Genomic DNA, 22505 nt, shown 5'->3' with positions numbered 1-22505 from the left:
CACACCATGATCAACTAAAGGTGATTCACTTCCCACTTTGATAAACTATTGATGGTGCACAGAATATTTGGCACACAGAACGTTGATTTATGGAAGGCACCGAATCATTGTTCAAGTTGAAGGGTTTAAACAGTAAAGAAATGGAAACACTAATGCAATTAAAATTAATAGGTAGTTAATAATAACAGTTAATTATAACATGAGTCACTCACTTTAAGGGGGGAAACTTGAAAGGTTGGCCCTGTGCAGATATGGATTGGGCTATGGATAACAGGTACAATACAGAGGTTAGAGGGGATTAATGTAATGTCTTGTTTTGTTTTAAAGGAGAACTATGAGTTGAGTGCTTTTCACTCACCTCATAGTTCTAGCCGACCTGTGACAATGAGACTGTCACAGGTCGGCTCAGTAGATCGGGAAGTGAGCGAACACATACCGGCGTTCGCTCACCTCTCGATCCTGTCACGGCTCTCTGACGTGACAGGGGAGGGGCAGGATTCCCCCCGCTCTAATACTCCAGCGCTGACTGGCGGAACAGATGGGGGAGGGGGCGGGCGCAACTGGCTCTGCCTCTAGATAGGCAGAGCCAGCTGTTAATCCCGCAGCTGGGTGGATCCAGAATTGTCGGGATCCGCTTCAGTTGCGGCGTCTCAGTGCTCGCGGTATACTGAGCTTAGGGTGACGGGAGGACGCTAGTTTGTGTCCTCCCGTTACCCTAGGGAGAACTATGGGGAAAAACACTGACCTCAGTTCGCCTTTAATGTTGATTGTTTGTCAGCTATGTAAAATGTGTGAAATTTGGATCTGAAAAATTAATAAATATTTATAGAATGCTACAATTATTTTTAAGTCCTATTCCGGTATGTTAAACTGTGTTTTGTTTTATGTCTATTTGGAGCAAAACTTTAAACCCTGCTAAGAAAAAAATAACAAACTTTTTAATTTTCATTCAAAGACAGGTCGGCTGGTATCGTGCAGGGATTCGAGGCTGCTGCTGTGACTTGAGTAGGTCTTCTCAAATGGTCTAAAGATAATCCCAGAATGATGGATGGTGTCACCAAACCAGTCAGCCATGAGCCAAGGAAGCCAGTGACACGTGCCAGCCGTGGGGAGGGCAGAGGCACGCGAGTGGTAAACAACCAAAAGCACAAACACAGAGGGAATGGCAAACTGGGTCGAGATGGTGACGTCAGCTCTCCAACCATTGTTAAGAAGGGGAAACCTACAGAATCAGCTAACGCACCTGTGGTAGACTCCAGGACCTGCAAAGAGACCTCTGTTAATTGCACTAGTGGCTCGGTAAATGCAGGACAGGGCCACCAGGACTTGTGTAATACAAGAGCTAAAAAGTCCTCTTCGCCACCAGCTGAGAACTTCAGTCAGCTGAGAACCATCGGCTCAGAGCAAAGCTGCCCACAATCCAAAGAGGCTGGAGAAGCCCTTGAAAGTCAAAATCTAATTGCCCAACATCAAACCTCCCCAGAAAGCTGCCCGGAGGAAAAGAAAGATGTAATACATTCAGATTGCCATGCAGAGCCATCTATAGATCAAGAGACATCTCCTGTGACATCATCTCCACCATGTGAGTACACAACAAAGGTTTGCTGTCAGAATTACGCTGCATCCTGGTTCAAAGGTCAAAGAATGACCCCCAACCCCTTTCATTAAAAATGAAAAACACATGTTTAAAATGGTAGGATCACCTGACACTGCTGCCTCCTAAACTACAAGGACTGCCGTTGGTGTCAGCAGTTCATTTAATAAATGAGGAGGGGATCGGCGTTCACTTCGGACGTCTTTCCTGCACAAGCGGGCTGCTTGCTGGACACAGTCAGGCTTTTATTTATCCATGTCATGCAAGTGAAGCATGGGGAGGTGTATTTATCTCTATAGAGAGGTGTTCATCAAAAAGACATTCTCTACTAAGCAAAATGCCTATGGGAATAGCTGCCATTCTCCGGTTCATGTTCCCTCTTTTCATGTTCATTGAGGGCTAACCTATTCAGCTTCACTGTGGTCCAAAACTATTATACAGCCCAGGGGATTTAGAATAACAGTTTCCATCTCAGCCTTCGCACCCAGGTACTCTGTAATGTGACAGATTGCTTTTACAAGACACCTTTTGGTTAAATGGAAAAGCCATGTATTGTTACAAGCTCACTTTTTTTTTGTATTGTCTTACGTATAGTGACTTATAGAGTAGCCATTAGATGAAGCTGTCAGTGGTCCAGCGCAATTACTCTCAGCCACACAGGGAGTGCATTGCTTTCAGACTTGTTGTGTAAGAAGAAGCAGTGAGTCCCTGTTCACACCGAGGCGTTTTGTCACACTCAAGACAAGGAATCTTGATTTCTATGCCCCTGTTCACATCTGAGCGTTTTGTTGCAAGCAGAAAAAGATTTGTCGCTGGAAAAGGTACACAAGCTACTTTTTGGCAGATTACAATGCTTTTTGGGCCCATAGACTGCAATGGGAAACTTTGTTCAACAAATGCGCGACAAACCGCTCAGGACTGAACAAGGGCCATAGAAATTAATAGGATTCCTTGTCTTTGAGCGACAGAATGCCTAGGTGTGAACGAAGCCTAAGGCTAGGTTCACACCTGCACGACACCTGGGACGCACAATCGCGTGCTAGTGCAAACAGCGACACACGACGTGCGGCTTTTTTAGCCGTGTTCACTTGCATGGGTGGTATCAGGGCGGGAAACCGCGCAATCCGCCCGGCACGACTAGGGTGCCATTAGAAAGTAATGGCACCCACAGCGCGATCGGATCACACCTTGGCGACTCCCAACCGTGCGGCAATCGTGCACAAAACCGCACGGATTGCCGCGCTGTCAGGAGTCGTCTAGGTGTGAACCATGCCTCAAGGTGAACTACTCTGCAGCAATGTAAAACAGGAACAAGGGCCTGCTTATTAATAGATAAATATGATATACGTTTTTATATACTAAATAAGGCTGCATTCACACAGGGCAATTTGGGATTCCTGCGGCGTGAACTTATGGATTTCTGCGGCAAGAATCTCAAATGTCCCGTTAAGATGCGGCCGCTGTATCTGTTCAAGTTAATGACTGGGTGACAGCGGCAGTCCGCATGTAATCTGTATGTGATATGATTACATGCGGTTTGGAATAGATGACTCGCTGGATGCATATGCAGTATCAGACGTTCAGTGACAATCATCTATTCCACCCCGCATGTAATCGTATCACATATAATTACATGAGGACTGTTGCTCACAGATGCAGCCGCTGTCACCCGGTCATTAACTTGAACGGCTACAGCAGCCACATCTAATAGGGACCTATGGGATTCCCGCTGCAGTATTCTCAAATCGTTTGGCGTAGATGAAGCCTAAAAGTTTTAAAGATAAAATATTTCTTGATGAATGTGGTGCCATCTATGTGGATAGCTGTTAGTTTGAGATCCAGCTGTAAAAGGTTCTGTCTTACATTTATTTCTCCTTTTATAATATGCGCTTCTCTTTTTTCCTTGTTCAGGTAAAGCTGCAGAGAACAGTCCCTGCGCAGAGCCTGCCCAAGCAGACACAACGCCCACAGATGAGTCCGTGTTAGCGGACCAAGAATTGGGTCTGAAACAGGCAGAAGAGAGGTTGGAGAGGGACTATATCCACCGTCTGGAGAAGGTATTGTCTTACTTGGACACCGCTGTAATGCTACTTGAATATAGCTGGTGTTACTTCGGTGTCGCTGTTGCTTTGCATTGCATTGAGAACAGCCATATATGGAAAAACACTGAGTCATTGATAAGTTGCGGACATACTGTATCGGAATGGGCTTTTTTCTAAATTGGAGGAGAGAAATGTGGTGAGGTCCATAGTAGCCCGCCAGACTGTTTTATGTTCTTAGCCCTCTTTCAATGTAAACGTTGGCCTTAAAGTGTATTTCGACTTTTGCAGCCAAATTGGGATAACGCCTATTTTAGATTCGTTTCATGTTCTCATTCACATCACATAACTGAAAAAAAAAAATGTAATTGCCGCTTACATATAACTTCTAAAAGAAACGTGTTTCTCTGTACTAAATTTCCCTTTGGGATGCAAGGGGAGGCTGGGCAGGTTGATGTTAACCTAACATGTTAGACTAGGTTCACAACTAGGAGACACCTCACCACGCGGCAATCGTGCACAATTCTGCGCAGATTGCCGCGCGGTCAGAAGTCGCCAAAGTGTGAACCGATCGCGCTGTGGGTGCCATTATTTTCTAATGGCACCCCAATCGCGCCGGGCGGATCGCGAGGTTTTCCGCCCGTGCTTCTGAACACACGTCGTGTATCTAAAACAGCCACGCGTCGTGTATCGGAAAAAGAAGGAACTTGTCCCTTTTTCTCAGCGATTGCCGCGCAGATGTCACCCCATTGAAATCGATGGGGCCACGCGGTGCAGGTGTAGTGCAGGTGTGAACCTAGCCTTAATGAGAGAGAGGAAGTTCAGTCTCTCCCTAGTCTTTCTATGGGGACAGACACAGTGTCCTGCCTTTGAGAGAGAAGCATGCAAAGGCCTGTTACACAGATACATCTGAAAGGTAATAAATGTTTTTTTTAATTATTTTTAGATGTGCTGTGTGTTTGGTAACACATCACATACATATAGTTGGGTTTGTTCTCAAATTTGACTGCAAAAGTGAAAATACACTCAATAATGTGTATCTAAACCCAGGAACAAAAATGTAATATATTGCAGCTCACCAATCCTTAGATGCAGTGGCTGCATTTCTTGTTTCAGGGTTTTTTTTTCCACCTGATGATCCTGCCAGTAGCACACTTCCTTCCTAGGGTGACAACGCTCACATCCTGTACTGTATCTTTGGAGGAACAGCGGGATGTATTAGAAACACAGAACACTTCCTGTCTCCTCATCTCCCTAACAGTTCACAGAGTTTAACTATAGGATAATGGGATGGAGTATTATCTAGAGCCTTGGTTCTCAACTGGTGGGTCGTGACCCAGAAGTGGGTCACGACCCCTTGTTCAGTGGGTCGCCGCATGCCTTCCACTTTTCTAGGTGAGAGGCTGCTCTGCCTCCCCCTAGCGCAGTACTGTCAGTTCTCTCGTCAAGCAGCCATTGAAAATATGCTGCCCGGCGCCGAGTGTCAGCTTAAGGTGGGGTGGGATGGGGCTATGGCCGCGAGTGAGCTCCATCCATATGTGCATTGCTTACAGCTCCCTCATTTGTCCTGTAGAGGTGCCTGGACAGGAGTGACGTCACATTCTGGCTCTCTCCACCTCTACAGGGCACACAAGGGAGTTGCACAAGCACTGCACATATGGATGGAGCTCCACCACAGCACAGCAGCCCACACTGGACTCCAGGCTGAGGATCGACTCCAGTTCTTGTAAGGTAGGGAGACTGGGTGGACCTTAAAAATGTTTTGTTTTAAAGTAAAACATATTTTGGAGTGTGTGTGTGTAAGAATGTGTATGTATGTCAGTGTCTTTGAGGGCCGTGCACAGTACGTTAATCACACAGTCCCGTGCGATTAAAGCACTGTACCATGCAATTGCACCATCTGTGCATTCTGCTGTGGGAGGTGTGTTGCGTTGCCCGTTGATTTGAATTGTACCCCAAACTCACCTACCACCCACAGTTCGTACACTTGCACTGGAACGCGCGGTACCCTAATGCTGTGCGTTCCATTGTAATGCGTCTTGACCAAGAACAAAGGTGGGTCCTGAGGTTACACAGGTTGAGAACCACTGATCTAGAGCATAGCTGGTGACAGCCATAGTAATGGGTCTACTTCTCATTAAACATTTTTAACTTGGCACATTGCAATTAGATTTGTAACATTGTGCCTTTCTCCTTATCCTAAAAATGCATCGGTCAGTAATTTAAAGGTAAAGTTATGTAGCATGTTGGGGCTTCTATGCCATCTCAATCACAGATAATAGCCTCTCCCGCCTGTTAACATTTGGTGAACATTTATAATTCATGGTATTGACTGAATTGCACTCCTCCTCTGTAAGGGCGAATCCCAGTTCTTTGTAAATGCCCTGCTGATGTTGGACAGTTGAGAAGTGAGCATGCCCATATAAATGGTTGAGATAAAATGTCTTTGCTGTGAGCTTATGACACATAATGATTCCATAGGTATAGGATCTCATGCATTGGGATGTCAGATAGTGTCTAATCTGAAGGTGTGAAAAGAAAGCGCTGGACCAGTATAGTTAATCTCTTGGTATTTCCCATTCAACAGTAGTTAAAGTGACACTAAACTCAGGAGTTAAATCTTAAAAATACATTCAAGTACCATAACTATTAACAATGCTGTATCTTATTTGTATATCACTCGGCTGTAGATCCTCAAATCATCTCTGAATTGGTGCTGACACTGTCCTTCCTTCTGAAGGGGGGCTCTGTGAGATTTCTACTATTGGGTTTACATATACTTTAAGGGGACAGTTTAGGACTAAGTAGCCTTTCTGGAATTCATATAGACTCCTTGTTTCTACTTAAATTCCACCTAGTTAATCCCGGTTTTTAGTTTATGTGAGTGATTTTACAGGCCATACAGCTCCAGATACACACATTAAAAAGATGTACAACCTTTTAGTGTCGGAGACGAGGTGTGAAGACAACAGCACCCACTCATTGTATTATGACATGCGTTGTGGATTGAAGCTGCCGTCCAATGCCTACTCCCCCTCCCATAAGGCTGTGCTTGTTAAAGGGAACGTATGATCTTTATAATGTATTTTGCTAATTTAAAACAGATCCAAGAATCAAATTTTTAATATGAAATGTAATGAAGAAACACCCCTGTTTAGCCCCTGTCCCAAGGATGTGCTTTTATTAAGGGACTGTTTTGTGTTTTGTTGTTTGTTAAAGAATGTTTATGGGGACGCTGTAGTGGAATTTCAGTTTCTCCTTCTTGAAACTACTTCACCCAATGCCGCACATTGCCAATATCCACTACAACGTCCCCATAAACATTCTTTAGCCAATTATGAATTTCCTTAGGTTGCAATCCTCTTTCGCCAGAAATTCAATTACACCTATATAACATGGTACATAGACATTCACAGTCACTCTAATACAATTGGCGCCCATTAGGACGTGCGGACGTCTATATTATATTAGCATCTTCTGCTTATAACCCAAGTAGTCGTGTTTCATATTCTCTGGTCATGTGATCTTCAGACTGGTGACACACATGAAGGGCAGGTGGGAGGTGCAGACCACAGACCGATCACCCGGCTGAGACAATTAACTTGAAATGAATCTTTTGTCATTGTAATTGTGCAGGATGTTTACCAGCCCCCACCCTCTCACACTTCTTTTCAGCGATCTCCAGACTTCTCCAACTGCCAGTATCTATGCAAGCTGTGCTCCGTACACATCGAGAACGTGCAGGGGGCTCACAAGCACATTAAGGAGAAACGCCACAAAAAGAACATCCTGGTAAAGTTAGCTGCGGCGCTTTTCTGTCTGTGTCTGCGAGCCGTAGATTTACAGCTTGTTTGTGTTAGTGATCTGCAGTATGTGTGTCACTGGTGTCTCTTGTACCGCACAACAGCTGTCCGACATGGAGGAAATGGTGAGTAGCCATGGATCTGGAGTATGTGTGCGCTGTTTTGGCATTCAAGGAGGACCCTGTAACTCTAAAGGTGGTCATAGACCTGAAAGAACGACGAATGTGAGATGAGAAAAAGATTCCACTCACGGTGCTAGTAATATTTCGTCCTCCGGGCGCTATTCTTATGCTGATTATTTGCGGTTGCGCGGCTTCCACTTACATCTTAGGTTATCTTTGAAAAGACTAAAAGCATTCAAAAAAGACTCAGGCCTGTCTAGTTTGTTTTTTGGTTTGTCGGCCCAGGTCATCTGCTGCAGCCTTTGGTCCCATCAAAAGCATGTAGGCTCTTTAACAAGTCCGAGTTGCTATAACCTGTATTTGGTGAAGTCCTGCTCACGTCTATGGCCATCTTTATTCCGCTGCCCAACAAACTATTTTAATTTGTGTTAAAGTCGTGTATATACTCAAAGGTGGATTATTACTTCTATGAAAGATGTTCATAAGCGGAAGAAGACTGATGAAATATTCAGCATCTCAGTCATATAAGTCATTGAGGGCGCTACAAAATGTTTCTCAGTCAAGCTTCAAATGGATTGTACCAAATGGCCAGAAAAAAACAAACCATGCAATGATAACATTTTCAGACAAGTTGTTATTGGCCCTACGTAGACATTGGGAGAATGAGCACAATTGGAATAAAATAATGAATGGTCAGCTATGGATGCTTATACTACCCTGATCTTTATCTTTATTATGTTTTGGCTTGTTTATATATTAAGGTGATATTTTATTGCAACATAGTTTGATTACTCCGGCCATATACTTAATTTTTAAAAACCACATCTAGTTTCTATATTGCATTACTATATGTTTAAGGTGACACTAAACTCCGGAGTTAAATCTTAAAAATGCATTCAAGTACCTTAACTATTACCAAAAATGTATCTTATTTGTGTATCACTCGGCTGTAGATCCTCAAATCATCTCTGAATTGGTGCGGACACTGTCCTTCCTTCTGGAGGGTCGCTACTTTTGTTCCCCATGGTCCCTGTTGTATGTTGTGTGTGTTGTAAAGCAGCCACCGCTCCAAACTCCTGTGATGGACTACAATCTTAATACAAATTATTAAACTAAACAGGAGATTATAGTCCATCATAGGAGTGAGCTTGGAGCGGTGACTACTCTACAAAATACACAACATACAACAGCGACCATGGGGAACAAAAGTAGCCATCCTCCAGAAGGAAGGACAGTGTCAGCACCAATTCAGAGATGATTTGAACATAGAAAACACTGGGGGGAGATTTATCAAAACTGGAGCACAGAGAATGTGGAGCAGCTGTGCATGGCAACCAATCAGAGTTCTCTCTTCAGTGTGTTCAGTTAAGATTTGAAAATGAAAGAGAGATGCTGATTGGTTGCCGTGGGCTACTGCTCCAGATTTTGTCTGCTCCAGTTTTGATTAATTCCCTTCAGTGTGTTTATTTTATTCCCTTGTGTTAAGCAACAACAGACAATTGTACTCTACATTTACATTTTAATGGTAGGATGGTCTGTAAATTCAGTTTCTCATTGTAGACAGGGAACTTCTTCTCATATACACACACACATACATTATATATGTGTTTGTTTGTATATAGTTTTTCACCCTCCATGTAAATAAAGCAGTATGCGAACCGAAAGTTGGAGCTTGATATTCCTCCATGATAGTTTCCTCAGAGAGGATACTATCATCAGCAGTGGACCTCTAGGCTCTCTGTATTCATGCAAGTGTATGTAAAGCCAAAACGGTAAAGCAGAAATGAAGCCAGTTTTTAGTTTTGGATAGAGTAAGGGAGTAACCCCTGTAAGTATTTTTCTTTTTTTACCATCTGTGTGCACCATTGGGGAGATTTGCCCTTCCTGTCCAATAGCCACTACAGGAAGTGAGGTTAATTCTCCAGACCCTGTAACCTCCCCCAAAGAGAAATCACTGGTGGTTAGCAGCATTATCACCAGAGCTAGTGTGCCCATTGGAAGATTTCCCATCCATTCCTGTTCTGGTGACCACTCAAAATTTGTTTTTTTCTTTCGCTTTTAGTGATGACGGTCATCCTTCTCCACTCGATCCAAAACTAGAATACATAGTTGGGACTTCAGTTGCACTTTAAGGTTAAAATAGAGTGATGAAGGGTTAGAAGCCATGTCATTTGTTTTGGCTGACTGGTTCTTCTGGGTAGATTTACCCTGTTTATATTTCCTAGTGACCATTGTCACAAGACAAAAAATGATGGAGAATTCAACATTTTGCAAGGGTCACCAGAAGAAGAAGGTAAATCTTTTAATGGGAACACTTATTCCTTGTGACAACTATCAGCGAGAAACTATTTCTGTCCCATGTGAGGTTCCCTTTAAGGGTTTTTTTGCTCCCAGTCTCTGAGGTTAAAATCTCTTTGCTTCAGCAAGCTGTGATGACAGGCGGGTTTAGGATACCCATGTGCGCCTTTTCCTAGTGAGTCCTAAGACTACTACAATGCTCAGAACTACATTGGTGTCTCTGGTGAGATGAATACAGGGCCTTAGACACCCACTGCGAGATTTCAGGCTAGCCTACATCTTAATAAAAAAAAGCTTAAGCTGGCCAAACACTGGTAGTTTTCTGCATGTTGACACAAAAAAAATCTTACCAGAACATTCCATAATGCCATCAGAGATCGTAGAATGTAGTTCATAATTTGTTTTAGAATAGTTCATTTTAGAATAGGTTTGCTTCTTCTTTTTGTTGCCTCTCCTTCATGTCCCTCAAGGATTTTGATCCTCTATTTGTACACATTTCATTTATTTCATTTGAGTCATAACTACGTTTTTTTTTTTTTTTTTTATGTTTTGCTGTTCAGGAAAAGCAGGAGGAGAATGAACTGCGAGCTCTTCCGCCTCCTTCAGCAGCCCAGATAGCTGCCTTAGGTGTCACTTTGGCAAATGCAGCGAAGGAACATGGGATATCTCAGGAGGACTTTCTGTCTAGAAAGGAAATTGTGACAGAGATGGAGAAAATTATCCAGAGTAAACTGCCTGGTAGGTTGCTTGTTGATATTATAAGGATTGTGTTAAAAATGGTGCCTTTGCAACAAGTATATTTTTGATTACTTTTTATTTGGATATAACGTGATAAGCATTATTGGTGGGAGTTTATCAAAACTGAAACAGAAGAATCTGGAGCAGTTGCCTATGGCAACCAGCTTCTCTCTTCAGTTTGTTCAGTAAAAGGGTTATTAAACGCTTGCATGTTTTTGCATATATCTACTGCTAGCAACCAGTAGATATATGCAAAACTATTTTTTTTTTAAACGCAAAGTTTCACATTGAAGTCTATGGGACCAAAAATCACTGTAATCTGCCGAAAAGTTGCTCCTGTACTCTTTCCATCGACAGGCGTTTTTCTGGTTGCGACAAAATGCTCAAATGTGAACAGGGGACGTAGAAACGAATGGGATGCCTTGTCTGGAGTGTTTTGTCGCGCTCACCTTTGATCGACAAAACGCCTAGCTGTGAACGGAGATTAATTGGGTTTCAGTGTATTACATCATTTGACCATCATCAGGAAATTGAAATGTCCGCTTCCTTTCAATAGATAACATACTGCTGTCAGTTCTGCAGATCAGTGTGATAGCTGCTGTAAATGCTGGACAGTCTGTAATTAGAAAATCTATTCTTTCTCATTTATAATAATATTATTTAATTTATATTCGGTGTTCTTCTTACACAAACCTGTTAGTCATTTGTAATATGTAAATATATCAATTAGATTCGATTTAATTATATTTACATTGAAATGAGTCTTATTTTCATGGAAATGTATTCCAGGGTGTTGGTGGTTTCCAAACATAGGGTGAAGATAGAGGAACTAAATTCTGTCTGCGGGTTCAGGATTGCTTACAAAATAAAGCTGGCATTCTAGAATATATTGACCGATCTCCACTGCAGACGAGTGTTGAAGAGGCTTATACCTTCTGTTTGGTTTCTGCAATGTAGATTTCTAGATCAATGCATGACCAATGCAGAAGTGAGAATAGTGACTCCTAGCTCAGACTAAGGCTTTGTTGGCTTCATCTTGTATAAAAGGCAGCAGTGTGTTTAGGAAGCTTTTGCAAAGATTTCAGCAAGCTTCGAGCAGGTTTGTTGAAGCTTTTGAAGCTTTTTCAGTTCCAGTTTGAAGTTGAACACAGATCTTAATGGAAGTGCTCATTGTCCCTTTTAAACAAGCTGCTATCAGACTTTCAGCAAGATTAAAGTAGTGCTGAATCGTACTGAAGCCTGCTAGCAGGTTGTTCTAAAGTGACAGCACTCGCTAATTAAAGCTGAACTCTAAGATAAGCAACTATGGTTTAACTGTAAGCGTCATGTGTATTCTTACTGGAATCTTATGGAGCTTTGTGTATTTCTTTCAAATCTGTATAGTAATCCAGTGATGAACTTTACCTGTGCAGGAGCTTCCTGTAATAAAGACCGGTCACTGATGCTCTCTCTCCTTGTGCAAGGTGACTGGTCTTGTATCTGGCTCCTTCCCATAATAAAGACCGGTCACTGATGCTCTCTCTCCTTCTGCAGGGTGACCGGTCTTGTGTCTGGCTCCTTCCTGTAATAAAGACCAGGCACTTCTGCTCCCTGTCCTTGTGCTGGGTGACTGGTCTTGTATCTGGCTCCTTCCTGTAATAAAGACCAGACACTTCTGCTCTCTCTACTTGTGCAGTGTTACTGGTCTTGTATCTGGCTACTTCCTGTAATAAAGACCAGACACTTCAGCTCCCTCTCTGTTATAGGGTCACTGGTCTTGTATCTGAAAGATTTAAGAAGGCTTGTTGCACTCCTTACCGGATGTTCGGGTAATTGGGGTGGGTACTTGAAATGACTGCGGATGGCGTCGCTTGCTGCAGATTAGAGCTGAAGCTAACGATTATTTTCAAAATCGATTAGTTAGCCGATTATTAAGTTCGATTAATCGGTTAATCGGCTAAATAATAAAATAAAATTTAAAAAATGGCTCCATTGATGGACTACTAGTTTGTATTGAGATTGCACTCCATCACAGGAGCAAGCTTGGAGCGGTGGAAGTAAAAAAGAAAAAAAATAGTGTGGCGTGCAATATAGTGAAAAGGAAAGTGTAAAATTATACAGCAATGAATGCAGAATGGCACCGACTATAGAGGACTACAAATCCCAGCAATAGTACATTATACAGCGCAATGCAGAATATCACCAGCTATAGAGGACTACAACAAATCCCAGCAATAGTACATTATAGCTGGTGGTATTCTGCATTGCACTGTATAATGTACTAATGCTGGGATTTGTTTTACTCCTCTATAGCTGGTGATATTCTGCATTGCGCTGTATAATGTACTATTGCTGGGATTTGTTGTAGTCCTCTATACAGTGCAGTGCAGAATATCACCAGCTATATACCAGGAATACAACAAATCCCAGCAATACATTATACATACAGTGTATAATGTATTGCTGGGATTTTGTATTCCTCTATAGCTGATGGTACATTGCTCTGTATAATATACAGTACAGCACAATGTACCATCAGCTATAGAAGAATACAAATCCCAGCAATACATTATAGAGCACCATGTGTGGGAAAGTGCAGGCTTACCTGAGCAGAGTCTTCCAGCAACTTGCTTTTGAGATCGGACCTGTCTATCGGCGGCTGTCATCCCCCCACACCTCCTCCTCCTTACTACATCTCCCCGCGTCCCTGTGCCGATCGTGGATGTGGGCGGGCGGTGAATGTGAGGCGGGGAGGAGGTGCGGCGTAAAGAGCGTCCATGCAGGCGGGTCTGGCAGCAGCGAGTGTGAGGTGGGGAGGAGGTGCGGCGCATAACGTGTGTGGAGCCGTGAACAGGGCCAACTGATCGGAAGCCGATTAATCGATTATTGAAAAAGTTGACAACTTTTTCAATAATCGATTATAATCGATTATGTCGATTAGTTGTTGCAGCCCTACTGCAGATCATATGAAAAGCGTCACCAGCACACCAAAAATCCTTCAAGGATCACCAATTGAACCAGGATGGATGCTTGCCACCATGGACATACTACTATATACCTGCATACCTAATGATGCTGGTTTGAAAGCCGTAGAACACTTTCTATCTCGTGATAGCACACATGAGGTACCAACATCATCGTTTTATGTGGTCTTGACTTTGTCCTGGAAAATAACTTATTTACGCTTGAAAGAAACGTTTTCAAACAGGTATGGGGTACTGCAATGGGTAGCTCGGCTGCACCATCGTTTGCTAATCTTTTTGTTGTTTTTTTGGAAGAATGTCATGTATACCATTCTGAATTATACAAAACGCATAGTCAAGTTATGGGTCAGATGTATAGATGACATATTTCTGATCTGGTCTGGTGGCACACAACTGTTCAATGACTTTGTTCACTTCCTAAATGGCTTATTCTCAGGGATAGTATTCAACCCTGTTATAGCCGACCATGATGTTTCATTTCTTGATGTATTAATTACTCTAGTTGGTGATAGATTCATGACATCAGTCTACACCAAACCAACTGATAGGAACACACTCCTACATTATGAAAGTGCTCACCCACAACATTTGCTTGACAAGCTTCCTATCTCCCAGTTTCTGTGCATCATGCGCATCTGTTCTGATCCCGCTATACGGGACCAACAAATTGCAAAGATGCATGACAGGTTCACAGAAAGAGGTTATCCAGCAGCAATCATTGATGCTTCACTAACCAAAGCTGTTGACAGATATACAGTATGCTCCACTTCGCATAATGCCCAAGAAAGAATGCCCTTTGTATAGACATTTACTGAGGCCTCAGCGAACGTTAAAAAAGTGACACTTAAAAACCTCAACATCCTGCAGGCCGACAGAAATCTGACATTTACCATTAAGAAGAAACCACTAAATGTGTACATGCGTGGGAATACATTGAGAGACACATTAGTACAGGCTGATCCTAGTGCCAAATATTGTCCTGAGCCTTATGTGTCCTCCAGCAAAACGGCTGTTACAAATGCTACCACTGGAACATGTGCAATGCCATGGTTTGTGGTGAGTCATTCACACACCCACACAAGGGCAATAGTTATCCCATCCGGGGTTTTTACACCTGCAACACAGATTATTGCGTCTGCATCTTGAAATGCCCCGGCACTATGGTTTATGTTGGCATGACAACAGGTCCTTTTAAGTGCAGATTTCAAAAACATAAGAGTGACATCTGTGTTGCGATCACTAAAGCGTAGAAAGGAGAGGACATTGATGTGAATAAACCTGTGGCACTGCATTTTGTAAATCGGCAACACCAGACCCACGAACTCAGAGGGATATGGTGATTGAGCATCCTTGAAGAATTTTTGGTGTGCTGGTGATGTTTTTCATATGGTCTTGTATCTGGCCCTTCCTGTAATAAAGGGAAGAAACACAAACAAGGGGCGTCTTTCCTGGTGCAGACAAATTTATTAAGAACAAAATCAAAGGTAAATATGAAACATACTCACAAAGATCGGCATGATTATAATATAAAGAGTAGGTGCATGGACCCAAGAGATGACATCTGATGAAGGGGGCGTGACCCCGGAAACGCGTCATCACATAGTCTCCTTTGCTGACACACAGACACGGCTGTGCAGCTATCATAGACTTTCTCTTGGGTCCATGCACCTACTCTTTATATTATAATCATGCCGATCTTTGTGAGTATGTTTCATATTTACCTTTGATTTTGTTCTTAATAAATTTGTCTGCACCAGGAAAGACGCCCCTTGTTTGTGTTTTTTCCCTAGATTTACAGTCTCCCCGGCTGATTTGGGGCAGCATCCTGCAGACTTTCTACAAACTTGCTTCCATTTTTTAACAGTTTTAGTTCTGATTATACTTTTGATCATATTGGTATATCCTGGCTGAGCAGTCCCTTCTGGCGCTTTTTTGTTCATATCTTCCTGTAATAAAGACCAAACACTTCTGCTCCCTCTCTTTGTGCTGGGTGATTGGTCTTGTATCTGACCCCTTCCTGTAATAAAGACCAAACACTTCTACTCCCTCTCTTTGTGCTGGGTGATTGGTCTTGTATCTGACCCCTTCCTGTAATAAAGACCAAACACTTCTACTCCCTCTCTTTGTGCTGGGTGATTGGTCTTGTATCTGACCCCTTCCTGTAATAAAGACCAGGCACTTCTGCTCCCTCTCTTGTGCTGGGTGACCGATCTTGCATCTGACCCCTTCCTGTAATAAAGACCCTGTCCTTGTGCTGGGTGACTGGTTTTGTATCTGGCCCCTTCCTGTAATAAAGACCAGACACTTCTGCTCCCTCTCCTTGTGCTGAGAGACTGGTCTTGTATCCGCCTCCTTCTGTAATAGGTGGAGCCTGCTGGGTCCCTCCCACAGCTCTTCTTTCTGCACGTGTTATGTACAGCACGGTGATGATGTCACTACTTCTTTTACATGGTCATTTCTGAATTTGCAAAGCTGTTTGGGGCACACAACATGGATTTATATCCTCTGTGGATATTGATATATTGTAATTAAAGTTTTTAGAGTTCAGCTTTAATGTATGTATTTTACATTCCAAAACTGGAGCTGAACGGTGCTTTAAAAGCTTCCACAAAGTCTGCTGTATACACTGCTCTTGTACAAGCTAAAGCCTGTGTGAGAAGGCCTTAAGCACTTCTTTTGTAATCTAGTGATGTACAGTGTAAGTCATAGACGCCGTGCATTGCGGCGAGCTGAAAGAAATAAGCAGTAGAGCGCGTCATTCATCCCATGTGACATCGCAGGTCCGATCAGTCCTTAGCCCAGCTCCACCACCCCAGCAATTGTAGCTTACAAAGGACTTTCCGTTGTTCCCAGGGTCTAAAGGCAGAGCGGCGGGTATTGAAAGGAAGGCAGGCATGTGCTGCTGGGGAGGGGCCTTAAAGTGATCCGTATGCCTTTTCCTGCATTAAGGGCAGGTTCCCACCATTTTCGGACTAGGTCTGGTCCGGAAAATGGTGGGAACCTGCCCACAGTTCCAGTGCATTCCAGACCAGACAAAATGAGACATGTAGTATTTTTCTGGTCTGCTCTGGTCTGGAACGGACCGCGCTAGTTTGAACAGAGGCCAAAAATAGCATAGGGATACATTAGGATGCATTTTGTGTCCGGAAACAATCTGGTCTAGTCTGGAGATGATCTGGATGTGGTGTGAATGGGCCCTGATAAAGCATAGGTTCACTTTGAAGTAGTAATAACTCATGAACATTTAACCTTTGTGTTACCTCCATGTAACCCCCTTTCTAATATAAATAAAACCTAAATGTATGTTCTGCTTTTAGAATGTTCCCTGAGAATGTATGGATCGTCACTGACCAGATTTGCATTTCAAACAAGTGACATCAATATCGACATAAAGTTTCCTCCAAAGGTATGTATAGCGGGAGACAATCTTCTGATTCATGTAAATGTTATTCTGAAGTGTACCTGTCACACGTACACAATGGAGAGATATAAACTGACAGACCAGATGTAGACTCAGACTCAGTTTTGGATCGGGTAGAAAAGGGCCGCTGCCAAGTTTTTATTTCTGTATCCCCCTTAGGGAGAACATCTGTAGATATGAGCAGCAGTATAACCACCATTTTTGTAATGATTTTAAATCTGGTATACTTGTATGTAAATCCAGGGCATTGTGTAAAATAATTGTGTCTATTTCAGATGAGTCAGCCAGATGTTTTAATCCAGGTTCTTGAGATTCTGAAGAACAGCTGTAAGTCACCATCATATACATTGTTTTGTATACTTTTCTCATATGGTTAATTGTTTACATTTTACCAACTTCTATATGTGCTACTTTTGTATTTATTACAGGTATGTATATAGCACCAACAATTTACATGGCACTTTACATAGTTGCACATTCACATCAGTCCCTGCCCTCAAGGAGCTTACAATCTAAGGTCCCGATCTCACATGCGTATTGTGTGGCAATCCCACAGTAGAACTGGGTGTTGTAGTCACCCAGGACTCTCAGCCAGAGGGGCTGAGCAGTTCCAGGAAACAAAATCTTATGCTGGGAAAGAACTAGCTTTGTAGTTCTCTCCGGGTTTTCTGGATTTGGCATGGGATCCTTTATCTGGGAGATTTGTAAGAGAATTGGGGGGGATGAACTCTCCATTGGGTACATTCCTGGGTCCATTGTTTAAGAGTGGTCAGCACCTAGTGATGGGCAGCACAGTGGCGTAGTGGTTAACGCTTCTGCCTTGCAGCCCTGGGGGTCCCCGGTTTGAAACCCAGCCAGGCCACTATCTGCAGGGTGTTTGCATGTTCTCCCTGTGCTTGCGTGGGTTTACTCCGGTACTCCGGTTTCCTCCCATACCAAAGACATGCTGGTAGGTTAATTGGCTCCTCTATAAGTTGCCCTCTATTGAGAGATAGGGACCTTAGATTGTAAGCTCCTTGAGGGCAGGGACTGATGTGAATGTGCACTATGTAAAGTGCTGCGTAAATTGTCGGCGCTATATAAATACCTGTAATAATAATAAAAAATTGCACACCTGTGCACAGCACTTATGGGAAGGGGAACATAGGTGTTCAGGAGTCAGGAAGACTCCAGAAGTCAGAGGGGAGTCAGGTGGCTGTGTGTGTTAGAGGCAAAGGGAAGACAACCAAGTAGGCTTAGAGAACCAGTTACACAAGGAGTATGTGCGACAATCCGTAGTCGGTGTCTATTGCTGAAATACAAGCCAACCTTATGTTGTTACTGAAGAATGAAAGTCCTGTGTTGATGAAAGAAATAAAAGACTGTTCTGTTTTATATTACAGTGGCTTCAAGATTGGTCTCTGAGTGCTCACCATTTGTGCTGACTTCCCCAAATATCACAATACATACAGGGCCAATTTTAGACGGGAGCCAAATAACCTTCCAGCATGTCTTTGTAGTGTAAGAGGTAACTGGAGGAAACCCACGCAAGCACAGGGAGAACATGCAAACGCCTTGCAAAAAGTGTCCTTACCGGGATATGAACCGGTGATATGAACCCTCAGTGCTGCAAGGCAAAAGTGCTAACCACTATGCTACTCTGCCACCCCATTATGTGTGAAAACACATAAACCTTTTCATGGAGGGTCCAATTTAAAGGCAATCATCTTGATTTAGCATGTGGAGGGATTATAAAAAAAAAAAAACTTTTAACGAACATATCTTGATATTCAAAACGGTCTTAAAGTCAAATATACAGTATGTCAAAAAGTTTTCAAATGCTGATTAAAGCACTTACAATGGATTCTGCTCCTTGATGTTCAAAGGTTTTAGCTTCCTAGAAAATCAGCCTGTTAGGGTGGCTCCTTTCCTTCGCAGGGTTCAATGGAGCCACCCTTGTGTGTGCTAGTAAGCTGTGTGTGACTCTACAAACATACAGATATAGCAATGCAATACACCCCCCACTCCTCCTCCCTTTCGCTTCCCTCCTCAAAGCTAGCAGATAGACAGACAGCTGCTGGAGACTTCACTGTCCCTTCTGATTTTGTACTGGACAGGAAGTTCAGGGACGCTGAGCTAAGAGTTAGAGCATAGATGTTCAGGCAACATGATGACTGTAAGTGCTTTGGCAACAATTTAACAAAATTCTTTGCTGGGCAATATACATTTATTTGATTCCAATTCATTATTGAAAAAAAGTTTGAGAGTTTAATACTACTTTAAAGCGAGCTTGTACTTTGCCTATAGAAAGTGAGAGGAACACTGCACACCAGAAACAATCCGGTGCCTGGTTTTACCTTTACCACACTTACTACCATTTTGAATTGCTGCAGTTGTCCCAATAAGCTGCTTCAGTATGAGACACATATGGTATGCCTCCCACAATTCAGTGTTTGGTGCCTGGACCTGAGCACTGTCATGAGAGGAGTCTGCCATGCAAGAATCGATGTTATCACAGTTAATACTTGCATAGGAATTTTGATGGACTCTGGTAGCAGGGAACTAGCTGAGAAGAGGCACATGGGGGTACCTGCTTTGCGGCTTGTCTGTTACTTTGTTCACTTTAAATTGGAAACCACTGAGAGATTTTTGATGGCTAATTCTCTTTCTTCTCCCAGCTCCATATGTTGATGTTGAGTCTGATTTCCATGCAAAGGTTCCTGTTGTATTTTGCAAGGATGAGAAAACGTAAGTAGCTCTTCACCAATCATTTTATCATAATGGAGATTATTTGGAGACAGTCCTATTCATACTCTTAGTTGTAAAGAAACCTATGCAGGATGCCATTGCTAACCTCTTCTTCTGAAAATGCTTGTCCTCTGGCTGTCTCTGGCTTCAGTACTTTGACACACTGACCTGGTATGGCAATTAAAGCCAGAGTGAAGTCAGAGCTCCTGATCTGCTTACTTGTTTCGGGACAGCAACTCAAAAATACTAAAGGCACTAGATCAGCCTAAGAAGGAAGGAGGTTATTGTTGTTGAGTGGGGGGAGGGAAAAGCAGTACAGGGAGCCAGTCAGGTGTGCTGCAGTACAAGGTACATGCCGTTAGGAGAATAGATCAAAGTGAGACCGATGAGGTCTGAGGTGCACTTCTCCCTTCACTGTCCAGTCACTGGGCGTGTGAGTGTGTAAGTGAGTGGGTGTGTCAAGAAGGGGGGGCCTGTATATGAATCTACAGCAGAGAAAGATCAAGTCCTATTCCCTTGCAGACAGTGCTGTACTGTGGTGCAGAGCTGAATTATGTTAAGGAGTGAATGGATAGAAATACAAATCCTTTAGCAGGTAAAATAGGTCCGTACATGTATTTCATCAACGTATTTAGCTGTCTGCCTGGAGTTCAGTTTTAATATTGCATTTGTGTCATTTGCAAATCTGCATGTGAATGTAATTTGCAGTGTATATATCATTGTTTATAATCTGTTCATCTTTTTTTTTTCTAGTGGGTTAACATGCAAAGTGAGTGCTGGAAATGACACAGCGTGCCTTACCACTGAATTACTGGCAGCCGTTGGCAGACTAGAGCCCACTCTCATTGCCTTGGTCTTGGCGTTCCGCTACTGGGCCAAGGTAAGCAAACGTTTCGATGCAAAGTTTGGTTATATCTGCCACTCTTATGATGAATTTACTGTTTTTTTCCATAAGTATTAGAACCATGGTCTATCGAGTTCAACCAAAAGACAAAAATAAATTAAAAACCTAGCATCCTCAGAGCCCCAAATCTGCAGTTGATCAAGAGGAAGGTACAAGACCCTTATAAAGCATGATCCAATGTGCTCTAACTGACAAAAAAAAATAGTTTCCTGATCCCTAAAGGTAATACCCCCTTGAATCAACAATCTACACTGTTATTTCTTATATGTAGTAGTAGTAATAATAGCCAGTCACATTTAGAAATGCATCTAGCCTTATTGTAATACAATTTAGGAGTTGGCTAGAATCGGCTCCTATGGAAGACGTTTGCAGTTTTTTTCAGAGATCTTACTGTAAAGAAGCCTTTCTGTATGCAGAGGTTAAATATATTTTCTCCATGCACAAAGCCCTCTTGACTTTTACAATTGTCACCTTTGCATCAAATTTACTGTTAAGACCATTTGTGTAAGATACCGTACAAAGTGATCATATCGCCTCGTTCCTTTATGGAGTGCTTTGTGTCCAAAGTTTGCAATTAATCGCAGGCTGCAGTGTCAGTGCATGATGACACTGTGGGGTTGATTTACTAACCTTATAAACACGCCACGAACAAGTATACACCTCTGTAGTGTGTTCCCTCCCAGCATGATCTATGGGTGGAATCTAAACACCTTTGTAGTGTGTACACACCCAGCAGGTGTGTTGTGCAAAGCCCTGCATGAATTGCAAGGTGATGTTGTGTAAATTAGCTCTACATTGTGTTGCTTGCGTTGATGAATGCAGGAATGTAAATGCATGAGCTAACCATTTTTGTCTAAACTGTGAATCAGCATTATATATGCATCATGTGCATGATTTTTCCATATATGGCATTAGTGGAAATATGCTTTTAGAGACTTTTTGGTTGATAAATACGTTTTGCTGTGTAAAAATCACACGCACCTAGTGCGTGCGTGTGTTTAGGTTAGTAAATCACCCCCTGTGACTCCAATTTTCTCTGGAAACAGTAACACACATTGATATTGTTATTTAAATGAAGCTGATTTCTTGATTTACCTGTGGTTTTTAAAATTCACAGAATATGCTGCACATCCCCTTTAAGGTCAACACAAGGCACTGAATGGTTTAGAGGTAATCCTTACTTATGCAACGTTTGTTTTCCAGCTGTGTCACATTGACTGCCAAGCAGAAGGAGGGGTCCCTTCTTACTCCTTTGCCTTAATGGTGGTATTTTTCCTCCAAAAAAGAAAGCCACCAATCCTTCCAACATATCTGGGATCCAGGGTAAGTCAGAATGGATCTTTCCTTGTTGTCTTTTACTTTGATTTAGTAAATGTGCTGTAGTAAAAGTTGAGCATCAGCCCACACAAAACTATTAATATAGTTGCAGCCTCTGCTATTCCCTTTTGGGGTTTCCCTTTCATCTCTAGCTGCCCTTTACTGCTTTAGTCAACAGTTAGCTAGCAAGACATAAGGGGCACTGCCTAGCCCTATGCAAATACCAAGTTATGAAAAGTCAGTATTTGCATAGGCTGTACAGGGGCCACATAGGTAAAGCCTGCTAAAGGTAGAATGGTGCTGAAAGGTGCCTGCAGTATATTGAGAGGCTTATCTTACTTTTTGGCATTACGTGGTGTGTTCTTTAAGCACATTCTCAGAATAGTGATTCATAATATGTTTTATTCAGAAATTCCAGTAATAATAGCAAGCGTATAGAATACGCCAATAAAAGCGTATAGAATACTTACTAATTTATAGCCCAAGGAACACTACTAAGTTCTGTTTACATCTAAACTGACTACATAATGTAAAATCAATACCATTTAAGAGACCTTTTCCTTTAAAAACCCTGTTTAA

At 42.5% G+C, this 22505-nt stretch overlaps 1 protein-coding gene across 2 annotated transcripts in view; it reads left to right on the top strand.

Moving 5' to 3' along the window:
- The first annotated feature begins 957 nt into the window (after nt 1–957).
- Nucleotides 958–22505, top strand: part of ZCCHC11 (zinc finger CCHC-type containing 11) — a 49010-nt gene continuing 27462 nt past the window's right edge. For both annotated transcript variants that reach the window (XM_018552489.1, XM_018552488.1), the window contains exons 1-9: nt 958–1582; nt 3506–3651; nt 7309–7425; nt 10417–10594; nt 16875–16963; nt 17254–17305; nt 19636–19702; nt 20456–20585; nt 21813–21932. In XM_018552489.1, the coding sequence (XP_018407991.1) occupies nt 1042–1582; nt 3506–3651; nt 7309–7425; nt 10417–10594; nt 16875–16963; nt 17254–17305; nt 19636–19702; nt 20456–20585; nt 21813–21932 (1440 nt within the window). In that variant the 5' untranslated portion in view covers nt 958–1041. The remainder of the gene's footprint in view (nt 1583–3505; nt 3652–7308; nt 7426–10416; nt 10595–16874; nt 16964–17253; nt 17306–19635; nt 19703–20455; nt 20586–21812; nt 21933–22505) is intronic.

The sequence above is a fragment of the Nanorana parkeri genome, unplaced genomic scaffold (genome assembly GCF_000935625.1).
Source record: "Nanorana parkeri isolate BGI_ZX_2015 unplaced genomic scaffold, ASM93562v1 scaffold89, whole genome shotgun sequence".
Lineage (NCBI taxonomy): Eukaryota > Metazoa > Chordata > Amphibia > Anura > Dicroglossidae > Nanorana > Nanorana parkeri.
The sequence above is the reverse complement of the archived record's forward strand: the minus strand, read 5'-3'. Positions and strand labels throughout refer to the sequence as shown.